Source organism: Schistocerca americana, chromosome 2, assembly GCF_021461395.2.
Source record: "Schistocerca americana isolate TAMUIC-IGC-003095 chromosome 2, iqSchAmer2.1, whole genome shotgun sequence".
NCBI lineage: Eukaryota > Metazoa > Arthropoda > Insecta > Orthoptera > Acrididae > Schistocerca > Schistocerca americana.
In genome coordinates, this window is record NC_060120.1 from 106,352,433 (window position 1) to 106,371,481 (window position 19,049).

The following is a 19,049-nucleotide window of genomic DNA, read 5'->3' on the forward strand; positions in this document are numbered from 1 at the left end:
ATTAGGACACTTTGCTGTTAACCAACCTTGAGAGTATACGTGTCTTTCACGAGCACTACTCAGCAAAAGAGTGTAGTAGTTGTGTGCAGCGAAGGTGCTAATTGGCATTTTAAGTAGGTAGTGATTCGAGAAGAAACCATTACGATAAAGACTACCCACTAACGGTTGTGTGGATCGCAATGTGGTCGCTCTCAGTGTGTAGAGTTTTTGTACGTTCAGCTACGAGAACTTATCTCATAATTACGGTACTGCATTTCGACAGTCAAACAAATTTCTTCCTCTCTTAATGACATATGTGGACTCTTTTTGTTTTATTAGTACAATAAGACCACAGCAAGCTCTACTGTTACCTGCTTTACACTCGTATTATCTTTGTGTCCTTCTTGATTTAACTGAACGATTTTTATTCGTAGTAACGAACCTACTGCAAACTTTCACAAACCACTCCATATCGAATTAATCCTAGTGTGTTTTGAAATGCCTTAATGTAGCGTCTGAGCAAACGATATCAAGAGATGTCAATGTATTAAACTCTAAATGTTGTGAATGCCATATGTTACCAGAGAAACAAAATTATTGTTCTTACGATATGCCCTTTAAGCAGCCGTGCTACATAGACATTGAATGTGACTTTATTTTTCAAAGGAATTATTTAAAAGAAAATACTTCGGTATAATATTGCTCGTATTTACTGTATTGACACTGTAATTACGCAGAAGAAGAAAATTTTCTCGCAACTCTGCCGGACGGTGTTTGACGCACACATCAAATGATTGAGATTACGGTAACTTAAGTTATTAGCAACCTGAGCTATTTACAGCTCAGATCAGTGAACAATAATAGCACATTCCATTTGCCGATAAAATCACTAACGTAGGTGCAGAGCTTCGTAAGAGCCTGCTACATCGATTAACAGTGTCTTTCGATGTAATTTCACCTTTTGAATTGCGTGAAACTAAAAAAGTACTAAGCACAACGATGCCAGTCAATTGCATGTGGTGGGCACAGTCATTTGCTGGTTACGGCTTCCATATTCCCACATTATTAATATCGAAATGATCCCATCCTTGCACCCACGCAATAGATACCTGTCTTACAATTTAAATTATTAGTGGTTACTTTCAGTTACAAATGATAGTCCAATTAATGATCTTGTCATACCTGTCCACTGTACAGTCCATAATTACAAGTGATCTGCTGCGCATGATTGCAACAAAATTTATTAAATTCCCTAGTAGGAGAAAACCACACTAAAGTTGTAATTTTCAAAACGATATTATGCAACAAGTTCAGTGAAATTTTGTATCTATTATCACTCTCTTTCCCTTCATATAACAAAGCAAAGTAAATGTGTAAACAAACTTAGAAAGTTTCTCCTTGACAGCTCCTCTATTCCGTAGAAGAATGTCTATTACTGTAATGTGTTACAGTTGGTGGGTAGAAACTACTAAATCACAACTTTCTATGTGCTTTTTATTAAAAAAAAGCCTTACTAATGTTCATCATATAACTGTATGTACAAATTAATTTGCAGTGTGAATGTAAAATGACTCGTTCCACACCATTACTATTTATTGTGCAAAATGATCCATGGAACATGAAGCAAACTATCTATTACCTGATACACATATTAATTTGAATGTATTGGTGCATAATTGTAAATTTAGTTGATACCGAGAAAGACTCCAGACTCTAAATTCGAAGTCAACTAGAACTTGTATGTCATGTTATTCTTTATTTTCCCAGTTTTTTACCTCGTGTTAACTGCAGAAACATTATCGTATTTAAATTACAGACGCCCAGACTTTGGAACATTCGAGTGATAGGGTAGTTGCAACTTGGTTCTGTCAACGACTTTTAAAGGGAAAAAAAAATGGAAGATCGTTACAGGGCACAAGCTCAGATTGGGGAAGGTCAGGGGCGGAAATCGGCCGCGCTCTTTCGAAAGAATCATCCAAGCATTCGACTTAAGCAATTTTGGAAAATCATAGAAAACCTAAACCCTCACGGCAACAACACTTCGTTCTGCTGGAGGACACTGAACCGTTTGCGCTTGCCAAACTGTACACTTCGAGTGTTCTCTTTTCAATCTCTTTACTAGCAGGTGGTTATAACTAAAGTGCAGCTACTCAGGGAGTCCCAGTGCGGGCTGTGACTATCGTATGACAGCCAAACTTGGTAGATACGCTAGAGCGTTAATGCAGAACCGATTTACGTTGGAAAAAAAATAGTTCCAATTTTGGCCACTAGGTGCAAATCTGGGGTTGTGAATGCAAGAAAGACCTATAGAAATGTTTCTACATGTAATGGATTAGGGACGGGACGTGGGCAGGAAAGGTGAAACAAGTGAGAAAGTCATGATGTTAATTTTATTATAAATCATATTGCATGAAAACAGTGATTTCCACACAGCTGTGCTCTTCCAAAGCAGGAATCACATGCTGGACAAGGAGGTCTCGAAAACGTGGAGACGTTACGGTACACCTAACAGGCCCTATGGGCATATTTTCTTAAAAAAAAAAAAAAAAAAAAAAACTGGATCCACACCACACAGTCACATACAGCGAGTGCAACGGCCCTTCGTGTACAACACACGGTTTAACAGTACCCCAAAATCCGGCAATTCTTTGTAATCACTGCACTCTGTAGCGTAAAATGTGCCTCATCACTTCATAGAATATTGGCCGGCCACATGTCATCAACTTCGATCCGTGCCATAAAACTGAAGAGCAAGTTCAGAATTGAACTGTGGATCGTGAGGTTTCAATTGTTGCACCGTCTGGGTCTTGTTCGAGTACGAGTGTAAAACAGTCCGCAAAACATTCCGTACTGTTGACCACGAGATGGTCAATTCTCGTGACACTGCACCGGGACAAGGGTCACGTGCTGCACGGCCAGTTACAGAAACAGCAACCTCGTCAACTTTCACCGGGATAGGATGGCTTCCTCTTCCGGGTGCCACAGCAAGCTCATCCATATTTTCGAATTTCATTACCATCTTTTTTAAACAACCAGACCTTTCAGAAGCCGATACACTCTCAATGCAGCGTTGTAGCTGCTGCCGTTCACATAAAACTGTTTCACTAACAGCGCACGGTCTCTTTTCTCGATAGCCATACTGTTCACTCGCGTTATGACTTGTCAAATGAAATCGTGGATCTCATACTGTCATTCAGACAGTGCACAGCGCCAGATTTGCACCTGGTGGCCGAAACTGAAAATATTTTTTTCAGCTTAAATCGTTTCGGCATTAACGCATTAGCATATCTACCAAGATTCTCTGTCATACGACAATTACAGACCACAGAGGATATCCGTCAGTAGCTGCACTTTAATTATATCGGCGAGGTACACAATGCCACATGTAACATTTATGGCTTTAGGTGCCGTAATACTCAACCCTAAACTTTATTTCATAAATTAGTTGAGATTGCTTTAGCTGAAGTGTGACGTACGAAGTGGAGTGAGGTGTAGGCATGAGGTGGTACATTGTGTACCGATTCCATGAGAAGTTGTGGATAGTTTAGCAGTCGGATAATTTGACTAACTGCCGTAACAGGAGATGTAGGGCTTATCGCGTGGGCCAGCGTGCCAAATCGCTAATTTTCATTTACTAATTTTTTTAAATGTGACCCACATTTAATGGAGAGTCTTACTATCTATCCTCTCAACAGTAAGCTATCACCTATTCACTTCAGATTTCATTTCAATAATAACATTAGAATAAAGATGCGCAGGCGAAGCATTTCATGCGTCATCGGCTCCCGCCAGAATTGGGCACAGAGCAAAGTGATTTACGCTGACCAGCTGAGTCGGTAAGTAGGGGCTGTACAGTACAGTCCTGTCTAGGGGCCGCACATTTAAGATATGAGGCGCACGCCGTACATTATGACCTTAAGAAATCGCAACTCTGCGAGCAACACGGAGAAAAACAGAGTACGGAATGTGTAAACTGATCTGCGACTGTAATTCCTACAATGTATTTAATGTTGCAGTATCATTAAGTGTTACATACGTGAACAGTATTACTTGTGACTTTGTAGGCATATGTTTGTGGAATGTCTAGTTAGTAGTTTATGGTTTTAGCTGCTCTGTGTATTATAAATAAACAAAAGGCCACAGGCATCCCAGTTAACTTTGGGTACTTATTTAATTGTGTACTGAGCCTTAGCCAACTTAATAGTAAATTTCACAGCCTCACGTCAAGAACAACGGATTCATTACCTGAGTGCTATGTCTGCACAGGACACCTACAGTAGACATCAAGCGGGTGAGCATTACAGAATCTCAGTGTTCTGCTTCGACGTGGGAGAGTAGAAGCATGTCCTGCATTCCCAGTGCAAATGGGAACAGTTATCAGCTATCTGTGGTAACACAGTGGAGGGAATGAACGCGGAGAGTGCGTGTTGCACTGGACACTGACTGTCGTCACAATTTTGTCGTTTTTATTGCCGCATGCAAGCAGGTGCTGAGGCAGCAGGAATACTTACCAGCTCGTGGGCGCTCTTAGGGTAGTACTTGGTTGGCCGCAGGAAGCGGATGAGGAAGTCGTCGTCATCTCTGTAGTGCAGCGTCGGGTCAGCTGCAAACAACACACATGCATACCATTGTTAATATATGCAGCCATTTTTCCTCGGTTATTTACTTGATATTATTAATATCTGCAGCCATTTTTGCTCAGTTCATTGTTACTAGTCTTTAACCTCAAAGCCTTACCGCAGTATTGCACCAACACTTTTCAGGAGACGGCTTACTCCAGACAAACTTTTCTGAAGCAGTGTGCGTTACTTGGCAGTTTAGTTTTGGATACTGTACCATTTCTTATACAGGAATTACGTTCCACGACACATGCATCAACGTGGTTTTTTTTTTCAGATTTTACGAAGAAGGGCAGCACGAATTATTACACTAATAGGAGAGCATTATGGTAATGATGAACAACCTGAACTGGCAGAAGCTTGAAGATGGATGCCTGCTATCTACACCTACTTCTACACTCTGCAAACCCCTGTGAAGTGCGTGGCACTGGGTACTGCCCACCGTACCATGTATTATCCTTTCCTCCCAGTCAAAAAAATGGTTCAAATGGCTCTGAGCACTATGGGACTCAACTGCTGAGGCCATTAGTCCCCTAGAACTTAGAACTAGTTAAACCTAACTAACCTAAGGACGTCACACACATCCATGCCCGAGGCAGGATTCGAACCTGCGACCGTAGCGGTCTCGCGGTTCCAGACTGCAGCGCCAGAAGCCTGTCAAATCGTGTACGGAGCACGGTACAATAACTGCTTAAGCGCCTTTTTGAGTTCCGTAATCAGTCTAAGCTGGTTTTCACAGTCCCTAAGGGAGTGATATGTAGGGAGTTGCTGTATATTCCTAGATTCCTCACTTAATACTATCTTACTACTGTCTATCTCATGAATATCTACTCACAAAGTTTCAAGAATATTAAGAGAAGAATCTAGGAATAATCTGCAGTCCCCTATGTATCTCTCCCATAGAGACTGCGAAAATGGGATTATGCCAATTACGGTATGCATGCAGACATTTAAAGAGCAGTTCTTCCCATGCTCCATATGTGAGTGGAAGAAATCCTAATAGTTGGGTACACAGGAAAGTACCCTCTGGCACGCACTTCAAATTGATTGGCAGAGCATGGATGTATATGTAGCTAAAAGTGCTGTAATAGTTTAAATGAATATACAGTGAATGTAATGTATGGAGTAGCCCCACAGCTGTAAAATAAGCACCTCCTCAAGATTGTAAGTGTTTGTACCACATCACAATATATGCTTTGTCTACTGCAATAAATCATCAGTAATTCCTTACTGTTTCAAATAAAGAGTTACATTCGCAAATATACGACTAAAGGAAAATATGACAATCATTATGTTATTTGGCAGTTTAATCCCAAACTGTCCCATAACCAATTTTATTATGTAATATGCATGTTCTATAGTTAAACACGTCAAATCATTAACACTGCATGAAAACTGCATGCACTATATATTGCTGCCAATGCTTGCATTGTTAATTTCTATTTCTCCTTTCTTCTTGATATGGTGAAGGAGTCTTGTTTTTTGGAAACTTTGTGGGATTTTAGCAGACTCGCAAAAGGGAAGTCAACTTAGGGGAACAGAAGAGTCTTAAAGTTGTTTGGTGTGGTAGCTGTTCTTCTCGTTTGTAAAGAGCAGTGAAAGATAGTCAGCCACGTCCGCCCAGCAGTAATGTCCAGGAGACTGGCAGTGTGCCACAAAAACAGCATTGTGCGAGAAGCAGAAAGGAACTCTTTTTAGCTACGATAAGATTCTGAAGGCTATTTGAAAATACAAGACTTTGTAGCAGGGGAGTGTTGGCACGGCGTGCTGGAATTTTTGTTGTATTTAATATTAGTTGGCTAGTAGTACTTATTTCGGTAAAATTGGCAAGTTTCCACATGTGCAGAGATGCAGGGCATTTGGTTGGGCATGACTGAAAATCTATCATGTAGTGGAGGAGATTTTCTGTCTTCTTCCCATGGCCACACCTTGTTTGTTAACCATGACAAAACCTACAAGAGCAGCAAAGTGTTAAACTTGTTTATTAAACTATCATTGGTCAAAACTCGCAAGGTCTGCTGCAGTTGGCTGGTGAGATTTAGATGCTAGCAGAACCAGCTAAGTTTGATAGAGTAGTCAGAAGAAACTTCAGATTATGGGGCCACAGAACTCTTGCTTCAGAGAGATCAAGGAGAACACACTTCACCTTACGCCACAGCAGATCACACTTTCTCTTAGGACGCCACTGAGGCAACCATAGACGATACTTGCAGAGAGAGATGTCACTAACATAGAACAACAAATTACTGACGCCGAGCTGAACATAGAGTTTTGGCTACCATTGCAACCGTCGTCTACATTCGCACAGTTTAAGGGTGGCAAGCACGCATTGTCGTGGCAACCACCGAGGCAAGGGGAGTGTGAAGTTGGTTAATTTGCTTCAAGGTTTCATTTCGAAGACCTAATTTTCACAGCCAGCCAGTTACACTCATCACTTGCCTTGGCGGAAGTACTGGTGTTCTTTCATGCTTTTCTGGGAACTTTTCATTGAATCACTAACCTTTTTTGTTTTGCAGTCATTAGCCATATTTATGGCAAAGTTTCAAATAATACTTTCATGTATCCATCCACCCACACCAATGATATCAATAGTGTTTACAGTCCCTTGTCCACTTATTAAATGTTTGTATTCTTGATTCAGTGGGTAAATAATGATTTCGATATCTTGTGGCAATAAACCTCCTTTTTATAGTGACCACTAGTTTCCTTTCATAGTTTGATGTATGCCTTCACTAACATGTCCGTGTGAGGTGTAGTACCATACTTTCGTGCTCGGTTGGGCCACCCCTAGTAATTTTCACTTAATAAGGCGTTATGCACTGCACGACTTGGTTTCTTTTATACTTGCATGATTTTATGCGGAGCTTGCCATCTCTGTAGGTGACCGCGGATTGGATCAGTAGCATCTTAGGGGTACCCTAAACTGCTCAATCGACACCTCACAATTATTATTTAACGAAAGTTTGCTGTGGTCATAAAAAGATAAGCCAACGAATGTACTTGGTAATTTAACAAATAACCGATCATCACTTATAAAGATAAATATTAAAACTAAATCAAAATTATTTTTGTTTCATTACTCATTCTATTCCACGTAGGAATTTTATAACAAAAACCAGTAACTTAGTAATATATGAGATTAATACGTTCATTTTCGTTATTAAGTACGTTTCACTTTGATGTTTATTAATATGTTCTTGGTTGTTGCACATCCGTATACACAAATAAATCTTGTAGAAGTACCCTACAGATTAACTCGTATCATATCATTAAAATGTGGCATTAATAACTCAGTCAGATGAGAAACCAAATATGATTAAGACTGAAACGCATTACGCTGTGGCCAGCATACTTAATTCATCGATTTGATAGGTTTAATTGGTAGATAGTTTCCGATGTATATGTAAAGGTGCTGTATTATCCGTGGGAATGCGTGATGATTGCATAGGATTTCCTCTAATGTCTTTTAATTCTAAAATCCATTCTTCTGGTAGTTAGCAGGAAGTAAAATCATGGCCCTTGCCGTTTTTGCTGGCAGAGGAAATCGTTTGAATGCTGTGTTCGGTGAAGTGCCCCAGCCCTCACCGCAGTGGCGAATATGAACACGGAGTTTTCTCTGAAGGAAACAGGCCACCCACGCGGACGGCATGTCCTGTGAGATAACATCCCACTGCTGTGGAGTAGCCACGGGACACCTCCACTTGCCGATCTTTTGTTTCGTGCCACCGGTGTCTAGAGCAGAAACACTGAGTAAGCCCAAGTTACGGAAAGTTTTGCTAGGACGGCTGTTAATAGGTTGGCGCTTACACAATCTTTGGGAGCGACAATGTACGATAGGGTGGCACTCTTAAGTTATTGAAATGGGGAGCTGTGACTGATCAGCGCTCGCAATCTTCCGAAAAGCGACGCCGAAGCTTCCGGTATAAAACTGTTAGAAGTTTTCGGGCTGAAGAAATAAAGTATACGATCGCCAAAAATGGCAGTTTTGGCGGGCTCACACCACAAAGGAGTAGGAAAAAAAAAGTGTCGATGGACGTCTTCTCCGTTATTGGTAGAGGGAGGCACACTACGGTGTTAGGAGCTGGAGTGAGACACTCCATACCTGGCGCTGATGAAAATTCTAAGTCTCAACTTGGAGAGGAGGAGCCGAGTTGCGAGGAGATGGGCTTCACCACGCCACCTTCCATCAGCGCCTGCCACCTCGCCATGCCTTGACTACCGCAATTGATGTAAGTTTCGCAGTGAAACACCGTACGAAATTCATATATGATGTCAAGTGCGTTGTTTCAGATTGATTAATCTGTCACTGCCTCGACCATGATTTTTCTCTTTGACGTTTTCTTTAACTTTACTCATCAATCTTCCAGTGCAATCATCACAACCAATTTAATTTCGCTATTAGTGGTCAGCTAACACAATGTCTTGTCCGTTGGGTTTGTTCTATGAGAACTTTTGCGGTTCTTTCCATTACCGAAGATCCATAATTGTCGTGGTTCAAATGGCTCTGAGCACTATGGGACTTAACATCTGAGGTCATCAGTCCCCTAGAACTTAGAACTACTTAAACCTAACTAACCTAAGGACATCACACACATCCATGCCCGAGGCAGGATACGAACCTGTGACCGTAGTGTTCGCGTGGTTCCGGACTGAAGCGCCTAGAAACGCTCGACCACCGCGGCCGGCCATAATTATCATGGTTATTGTGTGTACGTACATTCACTCTCCCGTGACCAGTATTTGAGCCTTATTTGTTCTGAACAACCATTGAATTTGCAACCAATTAATATACGTGATTTGTAACCTTGTATCATTACGATAGCTGATAGACCCCATCAATAATTAATAATTATTAATATTATCACGGGCAGCGGCCTTGCCGCAGTGGATACACCGGTTCCCGTGAGATCACCGAAGTTAAGCCCTGTTGGGCGTAATCGGCACTTGGATGGCTGACCATCCAGCCAGCATGCGCTGTTGCCATTTTTCGGGCTGCACTCAGCCTCATGATGCCAATTGAGGGGCTACTCGACCGAACAGTAGCGGCCTCGGTCAAGAATACCATCATAACGACCGGGAGAGCGGTGTGCTGACCCCACGCCCCTCGTATCCGCACCCTCTGCTGAGGATGACACGGCGGTCGGATGGTCCCGGTAGGCTACTCGTGGCCTGAAGACGGAGTGCTTTAATATTTATCACGCCACACAACTACAATCCACATGTTAGGTCCAACACTTTCCTTCCGGTTCCTTGCACACAATGCATTTACGTACATATGGATCGTAGTGGGGGACTTACATCTTGAGAACAGGTATTCAGTGCACATCAGTGGCAAATCAGATTGACTAGTTGCCTTAAATCCCAGTGCCGTTTTGCATCACGATGGACGAGACTCTCTGCGAAAATATACAGGCAGAAAACGTTCGTATGTGACAGTGCTACCATTAACAATTAAGAGCTTCATAAAAGACTGATTGAGCTATTTAGGAGAATGTGTTCGACATAACAATTAAAATTACAATAGTAATCGAGACTTTTCCATTTATGCTGAGAAAGTTCAATACCAACTCACGTCCACCCATAGCCTTTATGCTGAGTATATGTCCTAGTAGGAGGCAATACTGATCATACGACTTATCTTACAACATATGCTAAGAAAGAGGAAGCAAGGTTTATAGCATTTCAAGGTTTACAGAAAAGCTTCGAAATTCTGATGGCTGCAGTGTTTAAAACCGGAAGCGAAAAGTCACCTACAACTTGTACCGAAAACATACTGCAGTTATGAGTCGGAGGACATGAAAGGGAAACAGTGGTTGCGAAAGGTGCGAGACAGGATTGTAGCCTGTCACCGAAATTATACAGTCTGTACTTTGAGCATACTGTCAAGGAAACCAACGAGATATTCGGTTCAAATGGTTCAAATGGCTCTGAGCACTATGGGATTCAACTGCTGAGGTCATTAGTCCCCTAGAACTTAGAACTAGTTAAACCTAACTAACCTAAGGACATCACAAACATCCATGCCCGAGGCAGGATTCGAACCTGCGACCGTAGCGGTCTTGCGGTTCCAGACTGCAGCGCCTTTAACCGCACGGCCACTTCGGCCGGCGAGATATTCGGAAAGGGAATTTAGGTTCATGGAGAAAATTAAAACGTTGTGTTGGAATGTGGACGGTGAACAGTTTAAGCTTTTGAAATACGGTGTTACAGACAAACGCTGAGGAATAGATAGATAGAACAGCAAATAAGGAGGTAAAATGGAAATGCCGTGTGTCTGAGGCCTCTCGTCGGGTAGACCGTTCGCCTGGTGCAAGTCTTTCGAGTTGACGCCACTTCGGCGACTTGCGTATCGATGGGGATGAAATGGCGATGATAAGGACAACACAACACCCAGTCCGTGAGCGGAAACGATCTCCGACCCAGCCGGGAATCGAACCCCGGCCGTTAGGTACGACATTCCGTCGCGCAGACCACTCAGCTACCAGGAGCGGACAATGAGGAGGTGTTAAGTGGGGTTGAGGCAAAACGAAGTTCACGGCACAATTTTACTAAAAGAAGAGATCTGTATATAGGAAATATCCTGAGGCATCGCTGAATCGTCAATTTGGCAATGGAGCTTCAGAACAGAGAGTAGATTGAAATGGATGAATGTTGCAATAGTTACGCAGAATTGAAGAGGCTTGCACATGATAGACCAGCATGGATATCTGCGTTAAACCAGACATCGGAATGAAGACCACGACAACAATAACAACAACAACAATAAAAACAATACAACTGATACCATGGAAAACTGTTGTAAGGAAATGAAACACCAACAGCCGTCCTTATGATGTAATTTATTGTGTAGCTACCAGTTTCGGTGCTTCAGTGCTCCACCTTCAGGCCTTACGTGATACTGAAGGAGCTATCATGATCCATACATACGATGCATTAGTGACCAACAACTGTTTTATGCATACTACCTGTAGCTGTGATATCGTCCCTCCAACCATCAACTGTCAACATCACAGTTACAGGTAGTTCGCATAAACCAGTTGTTGGCCGCTGATGCATCGTATATACGGATCGCGATAACTCCTTCAGCATCAACTAAGGCTTGAAGATGGTGCGCTAAAGCGCGGAAACTGGTAGCTACACAATATATGACGTTAAAAGGACGGCTATAGTATGTGTGATCTGAAAAAGAGACTTGAATCTCTTGTGAATGGACAGGAATCGTAGTTTCGGTCCGGCAACTCATTCGATTATTTTCGTCACGTTTGTGGTACAAAAGATTGCGTTAAATAAACGGAGAGCCTGTCGCTCGAAGCGATAAGTGGACCACACGGGTCACTGAAGTTAACGGACGATAACTATATCTCCTTGTGTTAGCCTCTCGGGGGGACCCCTCGAGATGGCCTTGAGCTGAGTTCCGTGGATCACAGTCGGGAAAATGGTACTTCAAATGACACCCACCAGTATCCATTCGAGCTTTCTGTGCCTTGCGATACCTATCCTGGTGGCTACTGAAGTTATTTCTTACGCAAAGGAAATCGATTTTTAATTTAACAGCGGCGTATCTGATATACCTTATGTTACACGTGTAGGCACAAACGGTTAAGTAGAGAACAGAAAAAAGGAAAAAAATTAGATGGGAAGAAGAGTAGCTAAAAAGCTCTTGTTTTTACTTTGCCAGTCGCTTGAAATTGTGTTACACATACATACACAAACACACACAGACAGACGCACACACACACACACACACACACACAACACACACACATACACACGCACACACAGAGACATAGAGAGAGAGAGAGAGAGAGACACGCTTCTTGCAGAAGGCCGAATGAATTTTCCCGTGTTTTGGGAGGTACTTTCGCCCAAAGGTACGTTTTATATGGTTTTCTAAAGGCATCTGTAGGAATTCTGAAATTTTTCCAAAGTCCTTCGATATTCTACAAAAAGCTCCTTCATCTGACTGACTTGCGTTTTTCGGTGTCAGTGAACTTTGTAGCTATCGATTAGGCAATGACACACAGATTAGTTATGACCTCTACAGCGTGACTTTGAATTCGAAACAAAGAAATAATAGGCCTTGAAACAAAATCTCGATACGTCAGTGTATTATTTTCCATGATAACGTGTCGTCAGCTTCAAAAGTGAGAGGGAATATGTTTTCCTGAGATAAGATATAGAACTCAGAAGCACGGTAGAAATGTTGTCGATGATTTCATGCTTAAACATTCCTGAACTTTTCTGATCTAATTAGTTTTGATATAGTAATTTGATGTTAAATTCTCTTCAGAATTCAAAGGCCACTTTTTCGACATGAGAAGTAGGAATCATTTTCATCTGGGATGACAACATGTTGTTACATTGAGCGATGTCGAAATGTAGGTGATACTTAAATTATCATCCAACCAGACACAATAGATCGACATTCAACTTACATTTTTATAGTTCTAAATCGTTAACAAAAGCACATTTTAATATAAATTTTGACGTGAAATCAACAAATTAATATAAAAGATGGAGGTGACTGATTTAGAGTTAAACCTGAATTTGTTAGCGTGCATAAATATTTGCTGTTAACGTTTACCATCCCTTTGGTACTCGATCGGCATTTACAATGTCCGCATGCAGTGGGCGTTTTATCATCCCTCAGTTAATAACTCTGATTTATCTGCTGGTTGTATGTCCTCCCCTTCGCCAAAACGCACGTTAACCTTAATAGAAAAGGGAAAGAGAAGCGACCTGTCTGTTCATCGTGTAACCTCTGGCCCAGTCATCTTCCTGAATAAAATGCATTTTAGTATTCGCTTCTCAAGTCATACTCCATAAAAACCATTTCCAGACTAACTTGAGGACTAGGTCAAGATGTGTCATCGAATACTGGTCTTCGGGTTGTTCCCTGTGTCGCTGTCACTGGGCGCTTTCTATCCTTTCACGTAGGAAGCAGTACCCCAAAAGTCAGCATGAACTTTATAGCTAACACATTCACAGCGAATCTCCTTCTAACCGGGGACGTTGGATGCTGGACTTCCATAAAGACATACTTCATCTTCAACTCTGATAATGATGCGCATTCTTTAAGACATATGATAAGGATCCACATCTAGAGCTACAGATGGCGTTACAATTTTATCGTGGTCCTAAATATCCAAAATGCTGTGGTGCGCTTAGCCGTCTCCGATTTTCAGTGTTGAAAAACATCAGTTACGGAGGTAGAAATAACTCGTAAATTGTTTACATAAAGCCTCACAGTGAAAAACTTTTCACTATGGTTCAAATAGCTCTGAGCACTATGGGACACAACATCTGAGGCCATCAGTCCCCTAGAACTTAGAACTATTTAAACCTAACTAACCTAAGGACATCACACACACCCATGCCCGAGGCAGGATTCGAACCTGCGACCGTAGCAGTCGCGTGGTTCCAGGCTGAAGCGCCCAGAAACGCTCGGCTATACCGGCCGGCAAAAACTTTTCAAACAACGTTTGTATTTTGAAGAAAACTAAGCTGATGAACCGAGCAAGATGGCACATTGTTAAGACCCTGAAGACATATTCGGGAGGAGGACTGTTTCCAATTCCCATCTGTGCCTCCAAATTTAAATTGACCCAAATCACATTGCACAAATAACATGATGGTTTCTTTTAAAGGGCACTTCCAGTTTTCCTTTGCCGTCATTCGGCATTTCGACATTATACTCCGTCTAACAAATTCATCTTCAATGAGACATTAATCGTTTAGTTACTTCCTTCCTTCCTTCCTGCGTTGAAATGATGAGAAAGAAAGGCAAATAATGGATCTGAAACTGAGCCCTGTGGATCTCTAACAAGCATATAGTACCAAGAAGTGAGACGACTTTCCGCTCCATTGCCAACGTGTTCTGTGATAGGTAGATATAAACGCAACAGAATATACATAAAACAGCTGTAGTGGCGACAGCTAGCAGTCCACATTACTTCAAAACTATTCCCTGACGATTTTCCTGCTCCATTTTTCTCCAATCCGAGCTTATGCTTCATCTCTAATGACTTCGTCTTCAAACCAAATTTGCCATCCTTCCTGAACTAAAGGGAAGAGAAATATACACTATGTGAACAAAAGTATCCAGAAACCTGCCTAAAAAAGACTTACAAGTTCGTGGCGCCCTCCTTCGGTAACGCTAGAATTCAATATAGCGTTGGCCCATCCTTAGCCTTCATGACAGCTTCCACTCTCGCAGGCATACGTTTAGTCAGGTACTGGAACGTTGCTTGGGGAATGGCAGCCCATTCTTCACGGAGTGCTGCACTGAGGAGAGGTTTCGATGTCGGTCGGTGAGGCCGGGCACGAAGTCGGCGTTCCAAAAGATCCCAAAGGTGTTCTATAGGATTCAGGTCAGGACTCTGTGTAGGCCAGTCCATTACAGGGATGTTATTGTCGTGAAACCATTCCGCCACAGGGCGTGCGTTATGAACAGGTGCTCGATCATGTTGAAAGATGCAATCGCCCATCCCGAATTGCACTTCTACAGCGGGAATCAAGAAGATGCTTAAAACATCAATGTAGGCCTGTGCTGTGATAGTGCCAGGCAAAACAACAAGGGATGCAAGCCCTCCCCCCCCCCCCCCATAAAAAAACACGACCACACCATAACACCACCGCCTCCGAATTTTACTGTTGGCACTACACAAGCTGGCAGATGACGTTAACCGGACATTCATCATACCCACAACCTGCCATCGGATCGCCACATTGTGTACCGTGATTCGTCACTCCACACAACGTTTTTCCACTGTTCAATCGTCCAATGTTTGCGCTCCTTACATCAAGAGAGGCGTCGTGTGGCGTTTACCGGCGTGATGTGTGGCTTATGAGCAGCCATTCGAAATGAATCCAAGTTTTCTCGCCTCCCGCCTAACTATGATAGTATTGCAGGGGATCCTGATGCAGTTTGGAATTCCTGTGTGATGGTCTGCATAGATGTCTGCCCATTACACATTACGACCCACTTCAACTGTCGTCGCTCTCTGTCAATCAACAGACGAGGTCGGCCTGTACGCTTTTGTGTTGTACGTGTCCCTTCACGTTTCCACTGGACCTAAAGATGTTTAGGATGTTGAAATCGCGCGTACAGACGTATGACACAAGTGACATCTAATCACCTGACCACGTTCGATGTCCGTGAGTTCCACGCAGCACCCCATTCTGCTCTCTCACGATGTCTAATAACTACTGAGGTTGCTGACGTGGAGTATCTGGCAGTAGGTAGCAGCACAATACACCTAACATGAAAAACGTATGTTTTTGGGGGTGGCCGGAGACTTTTGATGACAAAGTGCTGAGTAAAACTGTGAGGGACGGGAAAAACCCACCGTGGTTCAACAACAAAGTTAGGAAACTACTGCGAAAACAAAGAGATCTTCACTGCAAGTTTAAACGCAGCCAAAACCTCTCAGACAAACAGAAGGTAAACGATGTCAAAGTTAGCGTAAGGAGGGCTATGCGTGAAGCGTTCAGTGAATTCGAAAGTAAAATTCTATGTACCAACTTGACAGAAAATCCTAGGAAGTTCTGGTCTTACGTTAAATCAGTAAGTGGCTCGAAACAGCATATCCAGACACTCTGGGATGATGATGGCGTTGAAACAGAGGATGACACGCGTAAAGCTGAAATACTAAACACCTTTTTCCAAAGCTGTTCCTTCTCTAAATCCTCGCACAAACGAAAAAATGGCTGATATCGAAATAAGTATCCAAGGAATAAAAAAGCAACCGAAATCACTGAAGAGAGTAAAGTCCACTGGACCTGACGGGATACCAGTTCGATTATACACAGAGTACGCGAAAGAACTTGCCCCCCTCCCCCCCTTCTAACAGCCGTGTACCGCAAGTCTCTAGAGAAACGGAAGGATTCATATGATTGGAAAAGAGCACAGGTAGTCCCAGTCTTCAAGAAGGGTCGTCGAGCAGATGCACAAAACTATAGACCTATACCTCTGACATCGATCTGTTGTAGAATTTTATAACATGTTTTTTGCTCGCGTATCATGTCATTTCTTGAAACCCAGAATCTACTCTGTAGAAATCAACATGGATTCCGGAAACAGCGATCGTGTGAGACCCAACTCGCTTTATTTGTTCATGAGACCCAGAAAATATTAGATAGAGGCTCCCAGGTAGATGCCATTTTCCTTGACTTCCGGAAGGCGTTCGATGCAGTTCCGCACTGTCGCCTGATAAACAAAGTAAGAGCCTACGGAATATCAAACCAGCTGTGTGACTGGATTGCAGAGTTTTTAGCAAACAGGACACAGCATGTTGTTATCAATGGAGAGACGTCTACAGACGTTAAAGTAACCTCTGGCGTGCCACAGGGGAGTGTTATGGGACCATTGCTTTTCACAATATATATAAATGACCTAGTAGATAGTGTCGGAAGTTCCATGAGGCTTTTCGCGGATGATGCTGTAGTATACAGAGAAGTTGCAGCATTAGAAAACTGCAGCGAAATGCAGGAAGATCTGCAGCGGATAGGCACTTGGTGCAGGGAGCGGCAACTGACCCTTAACATAGACAAATGTAATGTATTGCGAATACATAGAGAGAAGGATCCTTTATTGTATGATTATATGATAGCGGAACAAACAATGGTAGCAGTTACTTCTGTAAAATATCTGGGAGTATGCATGCGGAACGATTTGAAGTGGAATCATCATATAAAATTAATTGTTGCTAAGGCGGGTAGCAGGTTGAGATTCATTGGGATAATCCTTAGAAAATGTAGTCCATTAACAAAGGAGGCGGCTTACAAAACACTCGTTCGACCTATACTTGGGTATTGCTCATTAGTGTGGGATCCGTACCAGGTCGGGTTGACGGAGGAGATAGAGAAGATCCAAAGAAGAGCGGCGCGTTTCGTCACAGGGTTGTTTGGTAAGCGTGATAGTGTTACGGAAATGTTTACCAAACGCAAGTGTCAGACTCTGCAAGAGAGGCGCTCTGCATCGCGGTGTAGCTTGCTGTTCAGGTTTCGAGAGGGTGCGTTTCTGGATGAGGTATCGAATATATTGCTTCCCCCTACTTATACCTCCCGAGGAGATCACGAATGTAAAATTAGAGAGATTCGAGTGCGCACGGAGGCTTTCCGGCAGTCGTTCTTGCCGCGAACCATACGCGATTGGAACAGGAAAGGGAGGTAATGACAGTGGCACGTAAAGTACCCTCCGCCACACACCATTGGGTGGCTTGTGGAGTATAAATGTAGATGTAGATGTAATGGACCTAAAACAGGGGATGTAATGGACCTAAAACAGAGCCCTGTGGGACTCCAACAAGCGTACGCTTCCCAAAAGCAAAACGACTTTCCGTTTCACAGACGACGTGTTCTGTGGGAAGCGGTCATGGACGCTGCGGAGTACACATACAAGAGTTGCGGTGGCGGACGACAGGGCCTCAGTACGTACCCCTGAGCAGCTCCCTCAGCGCCACCACGGCCTCTGCTACGTTCTCCGGCGTCTCCCGCAGCTCCTCGCGCGCCAGCTGCTGCTGCTGCTGGGTCAGCGGCGCCAGCTGGATCCCAATGCGCTCCCTCGGCGTCGTCATGTCGACTGCTCAATCTGCTCGCTGGCGGACAGCCTGCAAACAGCGGTCAGCATGTGAAGTTCTGACCCGACTCTCGAGACATATACACTTGACGGAAAAAAGTCGCAGCATCCAAAAATAGTTAATGCAGTGTAATAAAATTTCGAGAATACGTTTGTCCAGGTAACGCAGTGATTAGCATTGCAAGATCACAGGTTAATGTATGCGAGAGATAAGCCATTGCAAATGTCTAGTTCTGGTACATGAAAACCCGGCGTAGCCGACAGAATGTTGAAAGTAAGCAAACAAACGTGCGTTCATTGTGTTGTACAGGTGCCAAAAGTCAGTTTTTGGGATGGAGTTTCATGCCCGTTGCACTTGGTCGGTCAATGCCTGGGGCTGCTAATACTGGTTGCCGATGTCGCTGGAGTTATCGTCCGATGATGTCCCATATCTGATCGATTGGAGACAGATCAAGTTTCAGTCTCGAACCGCGCGACCGCTACGGTCGCAGGTTCGAATCCTGCCTCGGGCATGGATGTGTGATGTCTTTAGGTTAGTTAGGTTTAACTAGTTCTAAGTTCTAGGGGACTGATGACCTCAGATGTTAAGTCCCATAGTGCTCAGAGTCATTCGAACCATTTGTACAGATCTAGTGATCGAGCAGGCCAAGGTAACATGCCGACGCTCTGTAGGGCATATTGGATTACAACAGTGGTATGAGAGCAAGCGTTATCCTGTTGGAAGACATCCCCTGGAATGCTGCTCATGAATGTCAGTACAACAGGTCGAATCACCAGATTGATGTACAGATTTACAGTCAAGATGCGTGTCATATCCACGAAGGTGCCCCTGTTGTCATACGAAATCGCACCCCATTCCATAACTCCAGGTG

General features: G+C 43.1%; 1 protein-coding gene across 1 annotated transcript in view; it reads right to left on the bottom strand.

Annotated features, from left to right (window-relative positions):
- Positions 1-19,049, bottom strand: part of LOC124596211 (retinaldehyde-binding protein 1) — a 119,469-nt gene that overhangs the window by 83,767 nt on the left and 16,653 nt on the right. Inside the window, exons 2-3 of the mRNA XM_047135266.1 lie at positions 18,037-18,208; positions 4,491-4,582 (exon numbers count right to left, since the gene is read on the bottom strand). Of these exons, the coding sequence (XP_046991222.1) occupies positions 4,491-4,582; positions 18,037-18,175 (231 nt within the window). The 5' untranslated portion in view covers positions 18,176-18,208. The remainder of the gene's footprint in view (positions 1-4,490; positions 4,583-18,036; positions 18,209-19,049) is intronic.